At 38.9% G+C, this 18,175-nt stretch overlaps 1 protein-coding gene across 1 annotated transcript in view; it reads left to right on the top strand.

Moving 5' to 3' along the window:
• Positions 1-18,175, top strand: part of LOC136857921 (protein suppressor of hairy wing) — a 214,323-nt gene that overhangs the window by 168,807 nt on the left and 27,341 nt on the right. The window contains exon 9 of the mRNA XM_067136999.2: positions 10,150-10,329. Within this exon, the coding sequence (XP_066993100.2) occupies positions 10,150-10,329 (180 nt within the window). The remainder of the gene's footprint in view (positions 1-10,149; positions 10,330-18,175) is intronic.

Here is an 18,175-nt window from a genome sequence, read left to right as displayed (position 1 = left end):
TCTCAATCGTGGTCGTCCACGGCCTCTCCTTCCTTGGATTTGCATTTCCATCACCTTTTCTGGCATTCTTTCGTCGCTCATTCGCTTTATGTGCCCAAACCATCTTAGTCGGCTCTTCTCTATTCTATCATTCATTTTTTCCAATCCAATTTCTTCCCGGATTTTCTCATTCCTTATTTTGTCTCTTCTACACTTCTGTATCATACCCCTCAAGAATTTCATTTCGGCCGCCTGTATTCAACTCTCATCCTTCTTTGTCATTGTCCAAGTTTCTGCTCCGTAAGTTGTTATGGGTACGTAATACATCTTGTATATAGTATTCTTTGCTTCCATTGGCACATCTTTGTCCCATAACATATTTCTTACACTATGATAGAAACAACTTCCAGCTTGAATCCTTTTACTAATCTCAGCATCCAGTCGAGCATTCTCCATTAATTCACTCCCCAGGTATTTAAACGTTTCCACTACTTCCAGGTGCTTGTCTGCAAGTCTAATCTGACCTTTCCCTTCTTTCTCCCCTCTAGTCATAACAAGAGTTTTACTCTTTTCTACACTTATTTTCAATCCACATTCTTCAATCTTCCCATTCACCACATTCAAGTGTTCTTGAACCTTCCTGTCGTCTTCTCCCCAAATCACAATATCATCTGCAAATAACATCATGTTCATTTCTCTTCCTCCATATGCTGCTTTTGTTGTTCTCATGATGTCATCCATTACTATTGTAAACAGGATCGGTGACAGAACACTTCCCTGTCTCAGCCCACTAGTTATTTTGAACCAACTTGTCCTGCCAACTTGTGTTTGCACGCAACTACAACATTCCTTATAAAATGCCATGATCATTTTTATTAATCCCTGTCCAATTCCTTTTTGCACCAGACTGTCCCAAACTTTCGTCCTAGGGACACTGTCATATGCCTTTTCAATATCAATGAATGTCATCACCATATTATTCCCGTACTCCCAATGCTTTTCCATTAGTTGTCTCATAATGAAAATGGGTTCTATTGTTGACCTTCCACTTCTGAAACCAAACTGATTTTCCTGTATCTGCTTCTCAACCCTCAACCTTATTCTACTTTCCAGTATCCTTTCCATTATCTTAGCAACATGGGATATTAGAGTAATTCCCCTGTAGTTCTTCAAAACTTTCTTACCACCTTTCTTGAAAATTGGGATGATTATTCTTTTTTGCCAATCCTCAGGGACCTCCTTATTCTCCCAGACATTCCTGAGAACCCGATATGTCCACTGCAGGCCTACAGCTCCAGCTGCCTTTATCATCTCCACTGAAATTTCATCTATTCCAGCAGTTTTTCCATTCTTCATCTTTCTTACTGCCATTTCAATTTCATTCATTGTAATTTCTTTATCCATTTCTTCGTCAACTAATTGCCTTTCCTGGTCGTCCATTGAATGACTGTCTTATGTTCAGCAGCTTCTGAAAATATTCTCTCCATCTATTTCTTATTTCTTCTGGCTTTGTTAAAATTATGCCACCTTCATCCTTCACAAATCTGGTGTTTACTTGATCTTTCTTTTTGTTTCTTAAGATACCATACAGTAATTTCTTGCTGCCCTGCGTATCATCTCTCAATTTCTGTGTGAATAAGGCCCAGCTTGTCCTCTTTTCTTCCTCCACTACTTTCTTGGCCAAATTCTTTGCCTCCACATATTTTCTTCTACTTTCTTCAGTCTTAGATGTTTTCCATGCTTTCCATGCCATTTTCTTTTCCTTCACTTTAATCTTTACCCTATCATTCCACCAGTGTGTTTCTTTGTCTTTCACATTTCCTGATGTTCTACCACACACTTTTTCTGCTCATCCAACCAGTGCTTCCTTAAATCTTTTCCATTCCTCTTCAACATTCCCCACCTCTGTCCTGGGTACCAAGGGTATTATTTCCCTTTGAAATTCTTCTTGTATGCTTTTCTCCTTCAACTTCCATACTTTAATTCTTTTCTCTCTTCTTAATTGGGGTTTTTCAATCTTTCCAACTTTCAATTTTCCTATCACAACTCTATGATCTCCACCAAAGGCTTCTTCAGGCATGGCTGTTACATCTACAAGGTTCTTCCGGTGTTCTTTCTCTGTGATTATATAATCAATCATGGTCTTTGTTCGTCTGTCTCCCCAGCCATACCTTGTAATCTTCTGACTGTTCTTCTTCCTAAACCAGGTGTTTCCAACAATCATTTGATTCCTCATGCAAAAATCCACCAACAACTCGCCTTCTGGATTTACATTTCCATATCCAAAGGGTCCTACAACATCTTCCTTTCCTTGTCTTTTCATTCCAACTGGTGCATTTAGATCTCCCATCAATAGTACTTCCTTATCTTCTATCTGTCTCTCCACTTCCTCTAAGAAGTCCTCTAGATGTTCATCTATGCAACCAGTTTGTGGGTCGTACAACTGAAATAGATCTTTCACGCCATTTTCAAACTGGAGTCTCATCATCATCAACATCCTATCGCTGACGTACTTTGTATATTCCAGATATTCTTGGATATCTCTTCTAAGTATGATGGCCACTCCATTTTTTGCTTCAGGTCCTCCGCTGTAATACAGCCTGTATCCTACTCTCGGAGGGATCTCCCCTGTACCCCTCTTCTTGGTCTCGCACAGTCCAAGTATGGCTATATCTTTTTCTATCATGAAGTCAACCAGTTCTTCTGTCTTTCCTGTCAGTGTCAGTACATTAACTGTTGCAATTTTGATGTAGTTTGGTGCTGGTTGCCCATTTTTCACAGTTCCCCCAGCACCTGAAGAGCTGCGTGTCGCATTTAGCAGGGGACGCCCTAACCTTTTCCGAGGCACCATATCTGCTTTGTCCATATAGGCTATTGTTACAATGGGCTCGCCACACCCAAAGGCATTTTATACCTACTGCCAGGTTCAAAATTAGACTGCCCCTAACATGGAGACAGGCGCCTTTCGTAGCCGCTCCTCTGGAGTACTGACGCTCCGGGTATGCCCCCTCCGCCATCTCCGCCGTACCGAAGTCCACCTTCTCCGCCGTAGATGCCGTTGAGGTCTTCACCTCAAATAAACTGCACTATTAATGTAAAATTAGAGCAAAGAACATCACGCGAAAAGACAAACTTCTCAGAATATCATTTCTTCATTTTATTCTGTGGGAAAGAATAAAGCCAACAGACTTATTTGAAAAGCAGAGATTAGTGCTCAGACTTACTTGACAAATACTTATCCTTGCAAAAACAACTTTATTTTAACGATTTTCATTTCTTATTTATCAACACAGATAAACCCGAAAATGTCTTCTTGGGAACAAAACAATTTTCATATCCATAACTCGAAAACTCTTCGCGCTATAGCCGAAAATGCGCAACCATGTATGGGTCTATACCACGTATAGAGGTCAGCGGCTACGGAAGAAAAGAGGGTCTATACCACGTATAGAGGTCGGCGCTGAGGGGTTAATTGTGCTCTAGAAATGGTAATGAGGGAATGGTTAGGAAATGTCCCCCCAAAATAAAGATTGGCCGAAAAATCAAAACAAATTGCCTGGGTTATGCTGACGATTTAGCATTACTAGCAGTGGACATAAAAGAAGCAAAAACCCAGATATCAAAACGTAAAAACATTGCAAATAAAATTGGCCTCAGTATCATTTGAAAAAACAGAAATTATTCCCCAGAAACCAACACAACTAAAAGAAGTTACCATAAATGGTAATAAAATCAAAATAGTAACTCAATTTAAATATCTTGGAGAAGTAATAACACACAACCTAAATGAAAAAATCTCAATCCTAACAAGAACAAATAGATTAGCTAAAGCACAAAAATTAATATGGGATATCTACAAAAAGAAATGTCTATCAATAAATACAAAAATAAAACACTACAACACAGTTATAAAACCAGAACCTACATATGCAGCAGAAACACTTTTTTATCGGAATAAACAATCAAAGACTGACAGACTTCAAAAAATTGAAAGGAGGATTGGAAGAACCTGCATCAACAAAAAATACCAGAAAGATGGACAGTGGCGGTTAATACCTAACAAAATCGTGTACAAAGAGCTAGAACCCATTACAGATACTATGCGTAAGAGGAGACTAGGATGGACAGTGGCGGTTAATACCTAACAAAGTCATGTACAAAGAGCTAGAACCCATTACAGATACTATGCGTAAGAGGAGACTGGGATTCTTTGGACATATCATGAGGATGCAGGAATCGAGACTTCTGAAACGACTAGTACAACACAATCTCATCTCAAAAAATACCATAACAGAATGTAAATGGATCAGAGAAGTAAGAGATGATCTGAAGGAAATAGGCCTTACAACAGAAGACACCACAAATAAAATTGAATACAAAACTCAAGAATACAAACCTCCGCTTTACCCTTACACAAAACAAGCCAACAATACGCATATTTTCAACTGAGGAAAGGGCACGAAGATCGGAGCGTCTGAAGAAGTACTGGGAGGACTGCAAAGCCCGAACAATCCCTTCAAAGAGACCTGAACGACGGACTGACTAAAGTGATCCTATGTGGTCATAAAATAAGAAGAAGAAGAAATAAACATTTAATGGGACTAGTTTCAACCTATTTATAGGTCATCTTCAGCCATATCGCGTGTAGAAAAACGTATTTAAAACACAGTGGTTTTAAAGATGGTCTAAAAACATAGAAGTTTGACACTCTGAAAAAATTGTTTTTAGAATTTCCTTAAAACACTTTTGTTCACTTAGCTGTGGGAATATATGAGAAGAAGAAGTCCTGTAGTATTCTTCGTAGAACGTAGATACAAGTCAAAATTCACAGTCTTGATGAGGTATGAAATTGCCTAGGGACCTGAAAAATTAGCATCTATTTGTTTCAAAATTAACATCTATTTTTCCAAAATTAGCATCTATTTACAAAGTTAAAATAATCGCATGGTATTATTAATTTTAGCGATTCCAAGTTTATGAAGTGCAATAATTGCTGTTGGTTCACACACAATACAAATTCATTGTTCAAACGAAAGTGTCAGTACTTCGGCATTGCTTGTTTTTTCAAATTGCACCGTCTGTCTGTAACCACTGTGTCGCAATGAGACAACACGCACTCGCTATCTACATTGTTCATTGAGGTCTGCAACAACTCAAGACAGTATTTAGCAAATATGCTGAACTCTGTCTGAACTGCAGTTAATGCAAGCATGACATCACATTTTTCACTTTCTTTCATCTGGGTTTGAATTGCATGTTTCAGAGAACAGACCAGATATCATTTCGTGAGAGATCTGTTACTCCAAACAATTTCTCAAGCTCATCTAATTTATCAGTGTTATTCAAAATTATATTGTTTGGATATAAAGCTTGAGAAATTAACACAAAATGCTTATGGTTGGGGTCTTTAGCTTTCAATGTGGCTAGCTTGCACTGTGAAGAATGAGCAGCTTTGACAAACGTGTCTCTACATTCAGCCCACTGTAGAGGAGTGAGCTTAATCAAAGCGTCATTAGTTGCCGCAGAAAAATTCCCCTCACAAATGAAGGTAAATGTACGTTAAGGTTATGCAATTTGGGGAAAAGGAGATGACAGGTAGGATACAGAGATCCTTCAAGTTCAGTAAGCAGATCAACCAATCCAGCTGCATGATCTGTGGCAAAAACCATGTGGGACTGAAGTCTATTCACTTCTCGGTCAATCAGATCAGTCAGGTACGTAATACCGCAATTGTTGATGTCTTTCATATCAGACATCTTGAAAAATGTAACATCATCAGTGAAGTAAGCACTCAAATAGAAGACAGCCTGAAACCATACTTTGATGTTAAGAATTATAAATAATTATATTTTCGCTTTCTTGTGTTCAAAACTGCAGACTTTACCATCGCAACCACATGATTTAAATCTGTAATCACTGCGACCCAACTATTGCCAACCAAGCTGATCTTATGTGCCCAGCACTGTACATGCATTAAATGATCCCCTATGACCTCACTTAATGTTTCGTAACACCGGGTCATGTACGGGGCACTGTCACTAACAAACACTTTAACTGCATCATATGGTACACTATAATTGCGCAGAGCTTCTAAAACAGCACGAGAGCAGTTTGTAGCATTTCCTGCATCAAGATAATTCACAGAAATATTGTATTTTTAATCCATTACCATTGACTGATTTGCCAACTGAATCACTTTTTTTATCTTTTAAATGTGTCATAATATCCTTATTTTATTTTTAGCTTGTCTTCTACTCACTCATTAGCTGATGTCCCTAATGGGACTGTGACCTGTCCCAAATTAACGAATACATGTTATTTTGAAAAATAACTTCTGGTATTGTAAAGATGGAACTTTTAATTAAGATTCATAATGATTATACAATTGACAATATGGGCTTAAAATGAAATTTCTTCTCCAAATGGGCCTTGATCAAATAATTCTATATATTCAGATAACAGAACTGACATGTTTCTATTGAGTCCAGGAACATAGTTTGTACAATATCCACAAGGTGGTGGTGGTGGTGGTGGTGATTATTGTTTTAAGAGGAAGTACAACTAGGCAACCATTCTCTCTATAACACTAATCAGAGAGAAAAAATGGAAGTGATCTGACACTTCAAAGGTATCAGCAAAAAAGGAAGACAAGGCCACGAAAGGCGTGTTTCGTCTGTGTAGAAACCACCCAGCAGTGTATTCCACTTCCAGAGGAAGGCCTCTTAGTATTATAATACCATCGGGGTCGGAAATGAACAAGAGTTGACCAAGGGAGGTCAGTTAGAATAGATGAAAGTGAGGATCCTGGCACAAGTAAGTGGAAGCAATGCCAGGACTCAGCTAAAGGTCCCATGGTCGCCACCCCACGCTCTAAGGTTCAGAGCCCCTGGGGCCCTTTTAGTCACCTCTTAAGACAGGGGATACCCTTGGTGTTATCTATGAGGAGTTGATAGTGTAGAGCTCTTCTTTACAGCTTCCACAAACAGATCATAATCATCTGTGGAGTTACCTATATCAGATACAGCACATCTGCCGCAATAACCTGACATATTATTGGTCTGTGCTGTGAATATAGTATGGGGGTGCTGATACTCTTCATACACTGCTGAGCGATTCCTTCCCTGACAAAAATTTGTTCCGAATTGTACTCCCACTTCCATCGTCTGCTATTAAAAGAAAAAGCAATTTGGCATCATTGATCAAAAGTAGCTGATTAGCCCCTGCCCACTCCATCACTGCCTCTCCATCTTCATTGTCGTGTTCATATCCCCATACAGAGTTATGGCTGTTGAAATCTCCAATCACGATATCAACAATGTGGTTGTCATAATTTCTTTGGCCTCTGGAAGTGGAATACACTGCTGGATGGGTTCTACACAGATGAAACACTACATCGATTCAGCTCAACTATAAGAATCTCTACATCATCATCCCCCACGAAATGTCAATGGACAGGACAGCGATACCAGGCTTAACAAAAATGGCACTGCCATAATGTTGATTGGGTATCTCTACCACTAAGTTCATACCGGGAACTCTTGGACAACGCCAATTACTGTCTTGGTGTGTTTCTTGAACACAAAGGATGTCACAGCCATATATTTTACAAAGATTCTGCAAAAGTGTTTTTGCTGAAGACATTCCCTCGATATTTGTGAACATAATTGTCAATTGGGGGTCCTGAAAAGGACCGTTCTAAATTCATATTCTTCAACGCGTCTGTTGTAGAAGGATCAGCCGCCACATAATTTCTAATTACAAGATCTTGCTTACATCTAATCATTCTCTGACGTTGGAAACTATGATCATGCAAGTAGAAGCTAAATTATAATAAAGAGCTGGTATATCTCATAACCAGATAACAATGAAAGTGATATGTACTCCATCAATATCTAGATTTCACTGCTTCAGTATTTATATTAAGCCACTCTTAATGTTTAATTTACAATAATGAGATTGTTTTTGTGAGGATCTGTGAAATGTAGTATTCAAGAAACAGAAATTTCATGTTGTTACTTTCAACATCAGTGAGTAATTGCAAAACAGTGGGCTCGTATCTTATTTTTGTAATAGTGTTTAATCCTTTGGTGTCTCATCACATTATTGTCTATCTAATCTACATATTCTCATCACAAAGTACTTTGGTATATGGAGGATATTTGGTTGATTTCCTGAACATACAGATTTTAATCTGCATCATATAGATGAAGCTAAAAAAGGGGTAGGAATATGCACAAAGGATAAATGTATGACAGGCTTGTATACACAGTGGGAGCAATAGAAAGTAGAAACTTGAAAAAACAAACATCTTTGCCTACTGCCATTTTAAATAGAGAATATTTAAGATAAACTTAAATATTATAAATAAGTGGTCCGCCTGTTCAATACAATTTATAATTTATTATATTAGTACATGTTTTGTCCCCTAAAGGACATCATCAGCTATAATAAATGAATATTAATATATCAGAATATCAAAATAGCCAACATTAAAATTGGCAAGACACATTAAAAAACATTGATGTACGACATTTAAAATACAATCTTACCGGGCGAGTTGGCCGTGCGCGTAGAGGCGCACGGCTGTGAGCTTGCATCCGGGAGATAGTAGGTTCGAATCCCACTATCGGCAGCCCTGAAAATGGTTTTCCGTGGTTTCCCATTTTCACACCAGGAAAATGCTGGGGCTGTACCTTAATTAAGGCCACGGCCACTTCCTTCCAACTCCTAGTCATTTCCTATCCCATCGTCGCCATAAGACCTATCTGTGTCGGTGCGACGTAAAGCCCCTAGCAAAAAAAAAAAAATACAATCTTAGCTGATTTTGTTAAAATTATAAGTCATATGATCGATAAAAACAGTTGAATTGTCCATTAAACTCTTGATAATGTTCTTGGAACTAACAGTTGTGTTTTATAAATTCTTAAATGATCACTGTTGCGAATAGCACTCTTGAATTAAAGTATTTCTTGATGAAAGGTTGTTAGGTCTTTGATATGCATTTCTAAAATGGTATATACAATGAATGCTTCAGATTTTTTTTTTTTTGGTAGTTGCTTAACGTCGCACCGACACAGACCAGTCTTATGGCGACGATGGGACAGGGAAGGGCTAGGAGTGGGAAGGAAGCGACCGTGGCCTTAATTAAGGTATAGCCCCAGCATTTGCCTGGTGTGAAAATGGGAAACCACGGAAAACCATTTTCAGGGCTGCCGACAGTGGGGTTCGAACCTACTATCTCCCGAATACTGGATACTGGCCGCACTTAAGCGACTGCAGCTATCGAGCTCGGTGCTTCAGAATTTAAAGTCAACTCAGGGCCATAGTGGTAAAGCTCTTTGTAGTAATGAATATTATTGTCTGAAATAAAAAATAAAAACTGAGTGTAAGTAATGGGAGATGGAAGATGAAATAAATTAATGTTATATAATTGTGTTACTTACTCATTATTGGCCCCAATGTGCTGAGAAGGAGGTAAGTGTGTATCTCATTCAAAACAAGTACTGGTAGTTTCTACGTTGAGCGAGGAGTGTGGAGGGGAAGTGGGAGGGAGTGTCCTAGGGTGAACGACCTGAGTGTCATCGAGCGTGTGACGTGTTAGAGTCTGACGTTTTTTCCTAACTCTCACTTTTATTAGTTCTTCATATAAGATGTTATACTTCTCAGAAAGCTCATTGAGATTACTTGTTGGATTGTTCCTTTGGTCCAGATAAATATAAATTTCTTCATATGTGTCTTGCCAATTTTAATGATGGCTATTTTGATATTCTGATATATTAATATTAATTTATTGTAGCTGATGATGTCCCTTAGCGGACAAAATATGTACTAATATTATAAATTATAAATTGTATTGAATAGGCAGACCACTTGTTTATAATATTTAAGTTTATCTTAAATATTCTCTATTTGATATATAGTCAATACGGGATTATTGTTATTAGAAATGAAGCTGTTAAAGTTTGTTACATGTACTACCATCTTCGTAAATGAGCTCTCTCTGTTCTGTCAGATTTGATTTGATTTTAATTTTTGTACTTCTTTGTGCTAACAAGCTCACAAGCTCATTTCTGCTTCCTAGTTCCCTTTCCTATTAAGTATATGTTACACTAGAGATGGTTATTCAGTGATAGGAAATGAAGTGATTTGTGCATCATGTTATGATTCTAGGTGAAAATGGCTTCACTTGTCAGCATTGTAGCAAGGCTTTCAACCGGCGTTCTCGTCTACTCATGCATGTTAAATATGTGCATGAAGGAGCCAAACCATACGAATGCCCGCAGTGTAACAAAACTTTTGTTAGAAAAGAAGATCTTGCTCGTCACTCAATTTTACATTCTGGAGTTAAAGGTATGTGTTGTGCTCTCGCAGTAATGCTAGTGCTCTACTGCATTATCATTTTGTTCATTTGTTAAGGACTACTGCATCCTTTCTCTTCTACTTTTTTATATTATTTACCTAAGCCAGTTTATGGGATTGTAAATAAAGGGTACAGATCTCTGCACATGTTTATGAGGGTTTTTGGGGGTTGTAGTAAGGATGTAAAGCAGAGGGCATATAAGTCTCTGGTAAGACCCTAATTAGAGTATGGTTCCAGTGTTTGGGACCCTCATCAGGATTACTTGATTCAAGAACTGTAAAAAAAAATCCAAAGAAAAGCAGCTTGATTTGTTCTGGGTGATTTCCGACAAAAGAGTAGCGTTACAAAAATGTTGCAACGTTTGGGCTAGGAAGACTTGGGAGAAAGAAGACGAGCTGCTCGACTAAGGGCCAATTCGACCATCTACTGGTAAACTGCCTGGCAGCTATGCGGGAGGTAAACTACCTGGGGGTGTAAATCAGCTGGTACTTTGGGTTGCGTGCTATCACCTCTGCGCAAGCGCTAGGTAGCTACGCGGAGCTAGACACCTATATTCGGGATTGGCTAGACTGATCTTCAGCAAACTTCTCGCTTTCGAGTGGGGTGTTATGTAGAGCCCTGCGCGGATATACAAAAATTATATCCGCATCCGCACTTCCTTCTTCTGCACTCGCATCCACGAATGGTTATCCGCATCCGCAAAATGATTATCCGCGGATAATTTAATTATTTAACTACAGTATATTACACCCAAGGAACTGAAATGGATAGATCTATTAATATAATACAATACGGCTGACACCTGGCACCAGAACCCCTACAGTCACAGGTTTATGAGGGATTTTCTCTTGCGACAACTACCGACGAATTGATCTTTGTTCCTTCCATTAATTGCGGGCGGGAGCCAGTTATGCTTAGGTCATATTTATGGCTTTATGGTTTCAAGGCTCTTTAAATATCTCTATTCACCCACACCAGTATCAAGGGTCACCTAACCACAAACAAAAACAAGAGTATACCTGAGGGAAAAACAATAAAGGTCATTGTTTAGAAATTATCAGCAAAATTTTCCGCAATTTCATACAGTTTGTATCCACCAAGACACTAACGTTGCGGATATCCACATCCGTGCAGGACTCTAGCTATGTATCGTTAGATGTATGAAGCTCATTTCATCTTATTTTTCTGTGCTTGCACCTGCTAATTATCACCAACAAGCCTAATAAGGGGAGTCTTAAGAGTTATGGACGATGACTTATGTCAAGCTTTCATGAGGTTAATCTATGAGCTTCAAAATCAATACCTAATTGATTATCTCCACGATCCTCTATTTGCAGCTAGCTCTGTGATCTCGTTTAGTTCCACATGCTTCCATTTACTGATAATGTATTTAATTCAGATGTTTAACTTTATGAAGATAAAGTTGGAAAATACTGTAAATAGGGGTAAATATCCATTCATAGGAAGAGAAATTTGGGAATGGAATAGTTTCCATTTTCTGTGAAATGATTTACGAGAAGACTATTTAAACAACTGATAGTGAATCTGCTACCTGGGCGACAGTCCTATATGCTTTACTACTATAGTGATGATTGGAATTAATCATAACATCACTTTATATAAGTAGCACACATATAAAGCATTATCTAGTGAACACAATATTGTGATTAAACATTTGAATGTAATATATTATTAACAGAAGAACGTATGAAAAGAGGCATACAAGTTGAATGCAACACTAATAATGAAAAGAAAAAATATTCGGTATAATGAAGACTCAAACCCACATACCTCATATTACGAAGTGAGTGCGTTAACCATTACGCTACGAGAACGCTTGGGGAAATACAGATACATATACAGTACTAAATTTTACCTGGTGTCTGAAAACTGAAAAATTAAAATTAGAAAATTAAAGCCCATTTGAGACTATTTCCAAATAGGTTTTCATTTTTATATCCTTGTAGTTTCTTTGCGAAACCTTGACCTGTAAAATGTGTCTCCGACACTGTTGATGTGAGAGGACGGTGTCACCGTTGCAATTCAAGGGAAGCATTAATGTTCAAAATTCTGCAACACAATATCGATCACTGTTAGAGTATCATGTCTTTATCAGTATACTAAGATAATTTAAGCTGAATGTCACCAGAAATACAGCTAATAAAGTTCAGCTCTCAAAACTTGCCCAGCAGGTAAAATTCTTATCAGGCCCTCAAAGTGGCCGATAAATTACGCGCCGGGTAACTACGATTTATGCTGCCGATAGTGCTACCTGGGAGTGGTCGAACAGAAATATCCTTTTACACGGAGGGCAAGTTACGCGCTACTTTACCCATAGGTGGTAGAACCAGCTCCAAGTGGTATGTTCCGAGCTGTCAGTGGAGAGATGGCGTGGAATGACATTAATAGACGAATAGGTGTGAGTGCTTTCTTTAAAAGTAGGAAAGATCACAATATGGAGATAAAAGTTGGAATTCAAGAGGACATACTGGGGCAAATATTCGTTTATAGGAAGGAGAGAGTTAGGGATTGGAATAACTTACCAAGGGAGATGTTCATGTTTGTGGGTTACTGTAGTCACATCCTAGTTCGTGAAATGGGCAACGGCTAAGTGGCCTAGTAAGTGGTCCTGAGAGTTGGGATACCAGTTGCTATGAAATGGGAGTGGGCATCTCGGACATATTCTGAGTCATGGCCCTCCTTGTGCTCAGGCGGCTAGGACTATACAATTCACCGGTGGTCCATAACCCGTTAGAGGAGATATCCTCACTTGGACTACGTGCAAGTAGGGTAGCATCCTACTTCATGAATTTACCGAGCTCAGAATACTTTAAGCAAGCCTCGGACCTATGGGAGTAACAGAGTCCCACTCCCATTTGACAGGCGAGGGACTTCTTGGAAACAACTTGGCGAACGAAATGGAATTTGATGGGGAGCTATCAATATTAATGGGGCTTATGGAAGAAAGTAGAACTGGCTGAGTCAGCAAAGAGGATGCATCTGGATGTGCTAAGAGTAAGTGATATTCGGGTAAGGGGAGATAACGAGGAAGAGATAGGAGATTATAAAGTGTACTTGACGGGTGTTAGAAAGGGAAGGGCAGAGTCTGGTGTTAGGGCTCTTTATCAGGAATACCATTGCACGCAACATAGTTTCTGTTAGGCACGTAAATGAGCGAATGATGTGGGTAGATTTGTCAGTTGGAGGAATTAGGACTAGAATTGTGTCCGTGTATTCACCATGTGAGGGTGCAGTTGAGGATGAAGTTGACAAGTTTTATGAAGTATTTAGTGTCATCGTGGTCAGGGTCAACAGCAAGGATAGAATAGTGCTAATGGACGATTTCAATGCGAGAGTTGGGAATAGAACTGAAGGATATGAAAGGGTGATTGGTAAATGTGGGGAAGATTTGGAAGCTAATGGGAATGGGAAGCGTTTGCTGGACTTCTGTGCTAGTATGGGTTTAGCTGTAACGAATACATTCTTCAAGTATAAGGCTATTCACCGCTACACATGGGAGGCTAGAAGTACCAGATCCATAATAGACTATATCTTAACAGACTTCGAATTCAGGAAATCTGTTAGGAATGTACGAGTTTTCTGCGGATTTTTTGATGATACAGACCACTATCTGATCTATAGTGAACTAAGTATCTCTAGGCCTAGGGTAGAGAAAGTGAAATCTGTCTGCAGACGAATAAGGGTAGAAAATCTCCAGGATGAGGAAATTAGACAGAAGTACATGGATATGATTAGTGAGAAGTTTCAAACAGTAGACAGTAAGCAGGTTCAGGATATAGAAAGTGAATGGGTGGGATGCAGGCACGCTGTAGTAGAAATGGCAAGGGAATGCCTAGGAACAACTGTGTGTAAAGATGGGAAAAGGCGAACATCATGGTGGAATGATGAAGTGAGAGCAGCTTGTAAACGTAAAAAGAAGGCTTATCAGAAATGGCTCCAAACGAGGGTAGAGTCAGACAGGTTTTTGTACGTAGATGAAAGAAACAGAGCGAAACAAATAGTTGTTGAATCCAAAAGGAAGTCGTGGGAAGATTTTGGTAACAACCTGGAAAGGCTAGGTCAAGCAGCAGGGAAACCTTTCTGGACAGTAATAAAGAATCTTAGGAAGGGAGGGAAAAAGGAAATGAACAGTGTTTTGAGTAATTCAGGTGAACTCATAATAGATCCCAGAGAATCACTGGAGAGGTGGAGGGAATATTTTGAACATCTTCTCAATGTTAAAGGAAATCATCCTGGTGGTGTTGCGAACAGCCAAGCTCATGGGGAGGAGGAAAATGATGTTGGTTAAATTATGCTTGAGGAAGTGGAAAGGATGGTAAATATACTCCATTGTCATAAGGCAGCAAGAATAGATGAAATTAGACCTGAAATGGTGAAGTATAGTGGGAAGGCGGGGATGAAATGGCTTCATAGAGTACAGTGGAACCTCGATTATCCGTTCCCAGAAAATACGTTTTCCCGGAATATGCGTTCAAATTACGTGGTCACGTGAGCATCGTATTTAAATCACGTTGTAAAAGTCCCGCATTATCCGTTCCTCGAAGAAACGATTTACCGGATCAACCGTCCAGAAATTCCAGTCCCATCAATGCTAAATCCTCGATCAATCGTTTTTTAATAAACTGTATCCTGAAAGGACGGCTATGGCATATTTATGGATCTTGGCGTTAACACCCCGTCAATGCGATAATTAAAGCAAGTACTGTACCGGTACTGGAAAAGCGATCGGCGGTGAACTTGCATAAGGGACCATCTTAGCATCGCATTCGGGTGGTATTGTTTAGAGAATCTCGGAAAATCATAAAGCAGAGAGTGGCCACAACATTTGCAAGGAGACACGGCGCATTTCGACAGCTCTGCTTGAAGACGGAACGAGTTTCGTCGAATGTTCGCACTTATAAAATGTCCATATTATGTCCAGGGTTAGATGTTGATATTTTTACACTAGTTGATGTACCCGTGCTTCGCTACGGGATTCTCAGAAAGACTGACTTTGTCGTTTTCCCAACTGAAATCAACATATGTCATTACAAAAACGTAAGTATGAATGTAGCGATTAAAAGCTGATGATGATGATGATGCTTGTTGTTTTAAGGGGCCTAACATCGAGGTCATCGGCCCCTGAGCGATTAAAAGCAATGCTATCATATAAAATACTCGATCAAATGGAAAGCCGTACGTTTTATCACTTTTAACGAACAGTGCTGTGGTTAGATTGCGGTGCCAATCTAATAGTCCAAAGTTCCAGAGCTGGGATGACCAGGCCGCAGATTGCCATGAACACTCATGTGCCATTGTTCCGCTAAATATGCACACTGTTCATTCCAGTCAGTGCCTCAGAGTAGGGATTGAATAGCCCGAATGCTATGATGATCCAGTGTGTTACGTACCAATAGTATCAGAAAATTCATAAACCAGGGGAATGGCATGCTAAAGAAGAAAGTTATCTAACTCCCCAGCTACTTCCCATCAATATTCAGGCAGGCTGTTACACTCTGTACGACTGGGCGAGTTGACCGTGTCGTTAGCGGTGCGCAGCTGTGAGCTTGCATCCAAGAGATAGTGGATTTGAACCCCATTGTAGGCAGCGCTGAAGATTGTATTCCGTGGTTTCCCACTTTCACACCAGTCAAATGCTGGGCCTGTACCTTAATTAAGGCCTGAGGCACTCCTAGCCCTTTCCTATCCCATCGTCACCATAAAACCTATCTATGTCGGTGCGACGTAAATCAAATAAAAAATACTCTGTACGGAGCAGTAATCCTATCTACCAGAGATGAGGGGCAACAGAAGACACAAAGCACATCACGACAAACAATGGTCAATGTAATGTTATTGTTGATCAATGTTATGAGCTTTCTATATTGTAGGCCTACACATTTAGTTTTCTTTCAACTCTGTGATTTGTAAAATATTTTATACCGTAAACTGTAGTTTCTTATTCTCCGATTTTACATACCGATTTTCATTAAATACTGTTTACCCATTTTCTCGTTACTCGGCGCTGATATGGACTTGGTAACAAAAATCCAAATTCATGAATATCTTTGTGATCATAGCCAGTACGGTAACAATGTATAAGACATGAATAATAGGAAACTTAATACTATATAACCTTAGTTATGTAGCATTCATCGATTACACCTCTAATAAGAAATATTTGAGAATTACATTTTAGGCCTTCCCCTAAAATACCATTTCATTCACCGTGAATAAAATAATTTACAGCCTAGACTATAGCGACTTATTTCCTGACTTTGCATACCGATTTTCATCAAGATAGGACTACTAATAACAATATTTGAAAATTAAATTTTAGGCCTTCCCCTACACTAACATTTTTCTCAGCGTGAATACAATTATTGACAGCCTAGATTGTAGCAATTTATTCCCCAACTTTGCATACCCATTTTCTTTAAAATATGACCACTAATGACAAATAGTTGAGAATTCAATTTTAGGCCTTCTCCTAAACTACCATTTCACTCAGCGGGAGTAAAATGATTTATAGCCTAGATTGTAGAGGCTCATCCCCCGACTTCACATACCGATTTTCATTAAACCACTAATAACAAATAGTTGAGAATTCAATTTTAGGCCTTCCCCTAAACTACCATTTCACTCAGCGTGAGTAAAATGATTTATAGCCTAGATTGTAGAGGCTCATCCCCCGACTTCACATACCGATTTTCATTAAATTCTCTTCAACCATTTTCTCGTGATGCGTGTACATACATACATACAGACAGACAGACAGAAATTACGGAAAAGTAAAAAGTGCATTTTCTTGTTACCATGGACATGACCTATACATAAATACCATTACTGTATTTTCAAATTCAAAGCAATGTACAGACAAAACTCTTATTTTATATATATAGATTTTTTTTCGATCGTACTGCCGAAGAGGTTTTCGGCACTTTGCTCAGGGCACTGCAGAGTAACTGGGCTTTCAGGCAGGAATCGAAACTGCTCCTTCTTAACACAAATTCAGTATTTTTTATATTATTGTACAAGATTATGTTAGCGAGACCAAAACAGATGTTGCACCGTACATTAAAAAATAAAAAAAGCCATAGGAGGTCTTGGGATTGCCTATTACTGTTTAGGTCCTAATGTAAGACTGGGAATTTTACGTTTTCCTGTTAAAATACCAAAAACCGCAGCCGTTTTATTTGCGCACGTTACGTTTTAAATGGTTGGTATCATTTCAAACTTGTACTGACATGTGCAGCAAGCGCGCTTTCCAGATGACTTCAAGGTCACGAATAACCGTAATTTCTGAAGTTTTGATATTTCTTTTATCTTTCCAATTCGATTGGATTTGTGGCGCGCAGAATTGAATATAATGCATTCGAGAACTTTTAAGAATCAATACTTACTATCTGGACACTTTTTAGCGATAGATTTGTGTACGGGTTTGAGGAGTAAGGAGGGAGCGCTTCCGGTTCCGTTAGTACTGCCAACTGAATGGAAATGAAATCTAGAATGAATCGATAATATGATCGATATGAATTTTCTAAATCTTTGTTATTATTTTAAGGCAACAACTGTGTCACACACACATTATATAACATTATATAATATTTCTCGATGCAAATCTTATTTCTAGAGTGAATTCTATAGTTTGGCTTTGCTGTGTAAATAACAACAGTACTAGTACGTAAAGTGCATGTCAGATGTCGCACAGCGATGCATAAGCGTTTCATAGTTTGTTTTTCAAAGATTGCCAGTACGAATCTCGAAGATTGCCGAGGTCGACCGCTTCAGCACTAGGGTGTAAATCTATCACTAAAAAGTGCGCGGATAGTACAT

Source organism: Anabrus simplex, chromosome 1 (assembly GCF_040414725.1).
Source record: "Anabrus simplex isolate iqAnaSimp1 chromosome 1, ASM4041472v1, whole genome shotgun sequence".
Classification (NCBI taxonomy): Eukaryota; Metazoa; Arthropoda; class Insecta; order Orthoptera; family Tettigoniidae; genus Anabrus; species Anabrus simplex.
The sequence above is the reverse complement of the archived record's forward strand: the minus strand, read 5'-3'. Positions and strand labels throughout refer to the sequence as shown.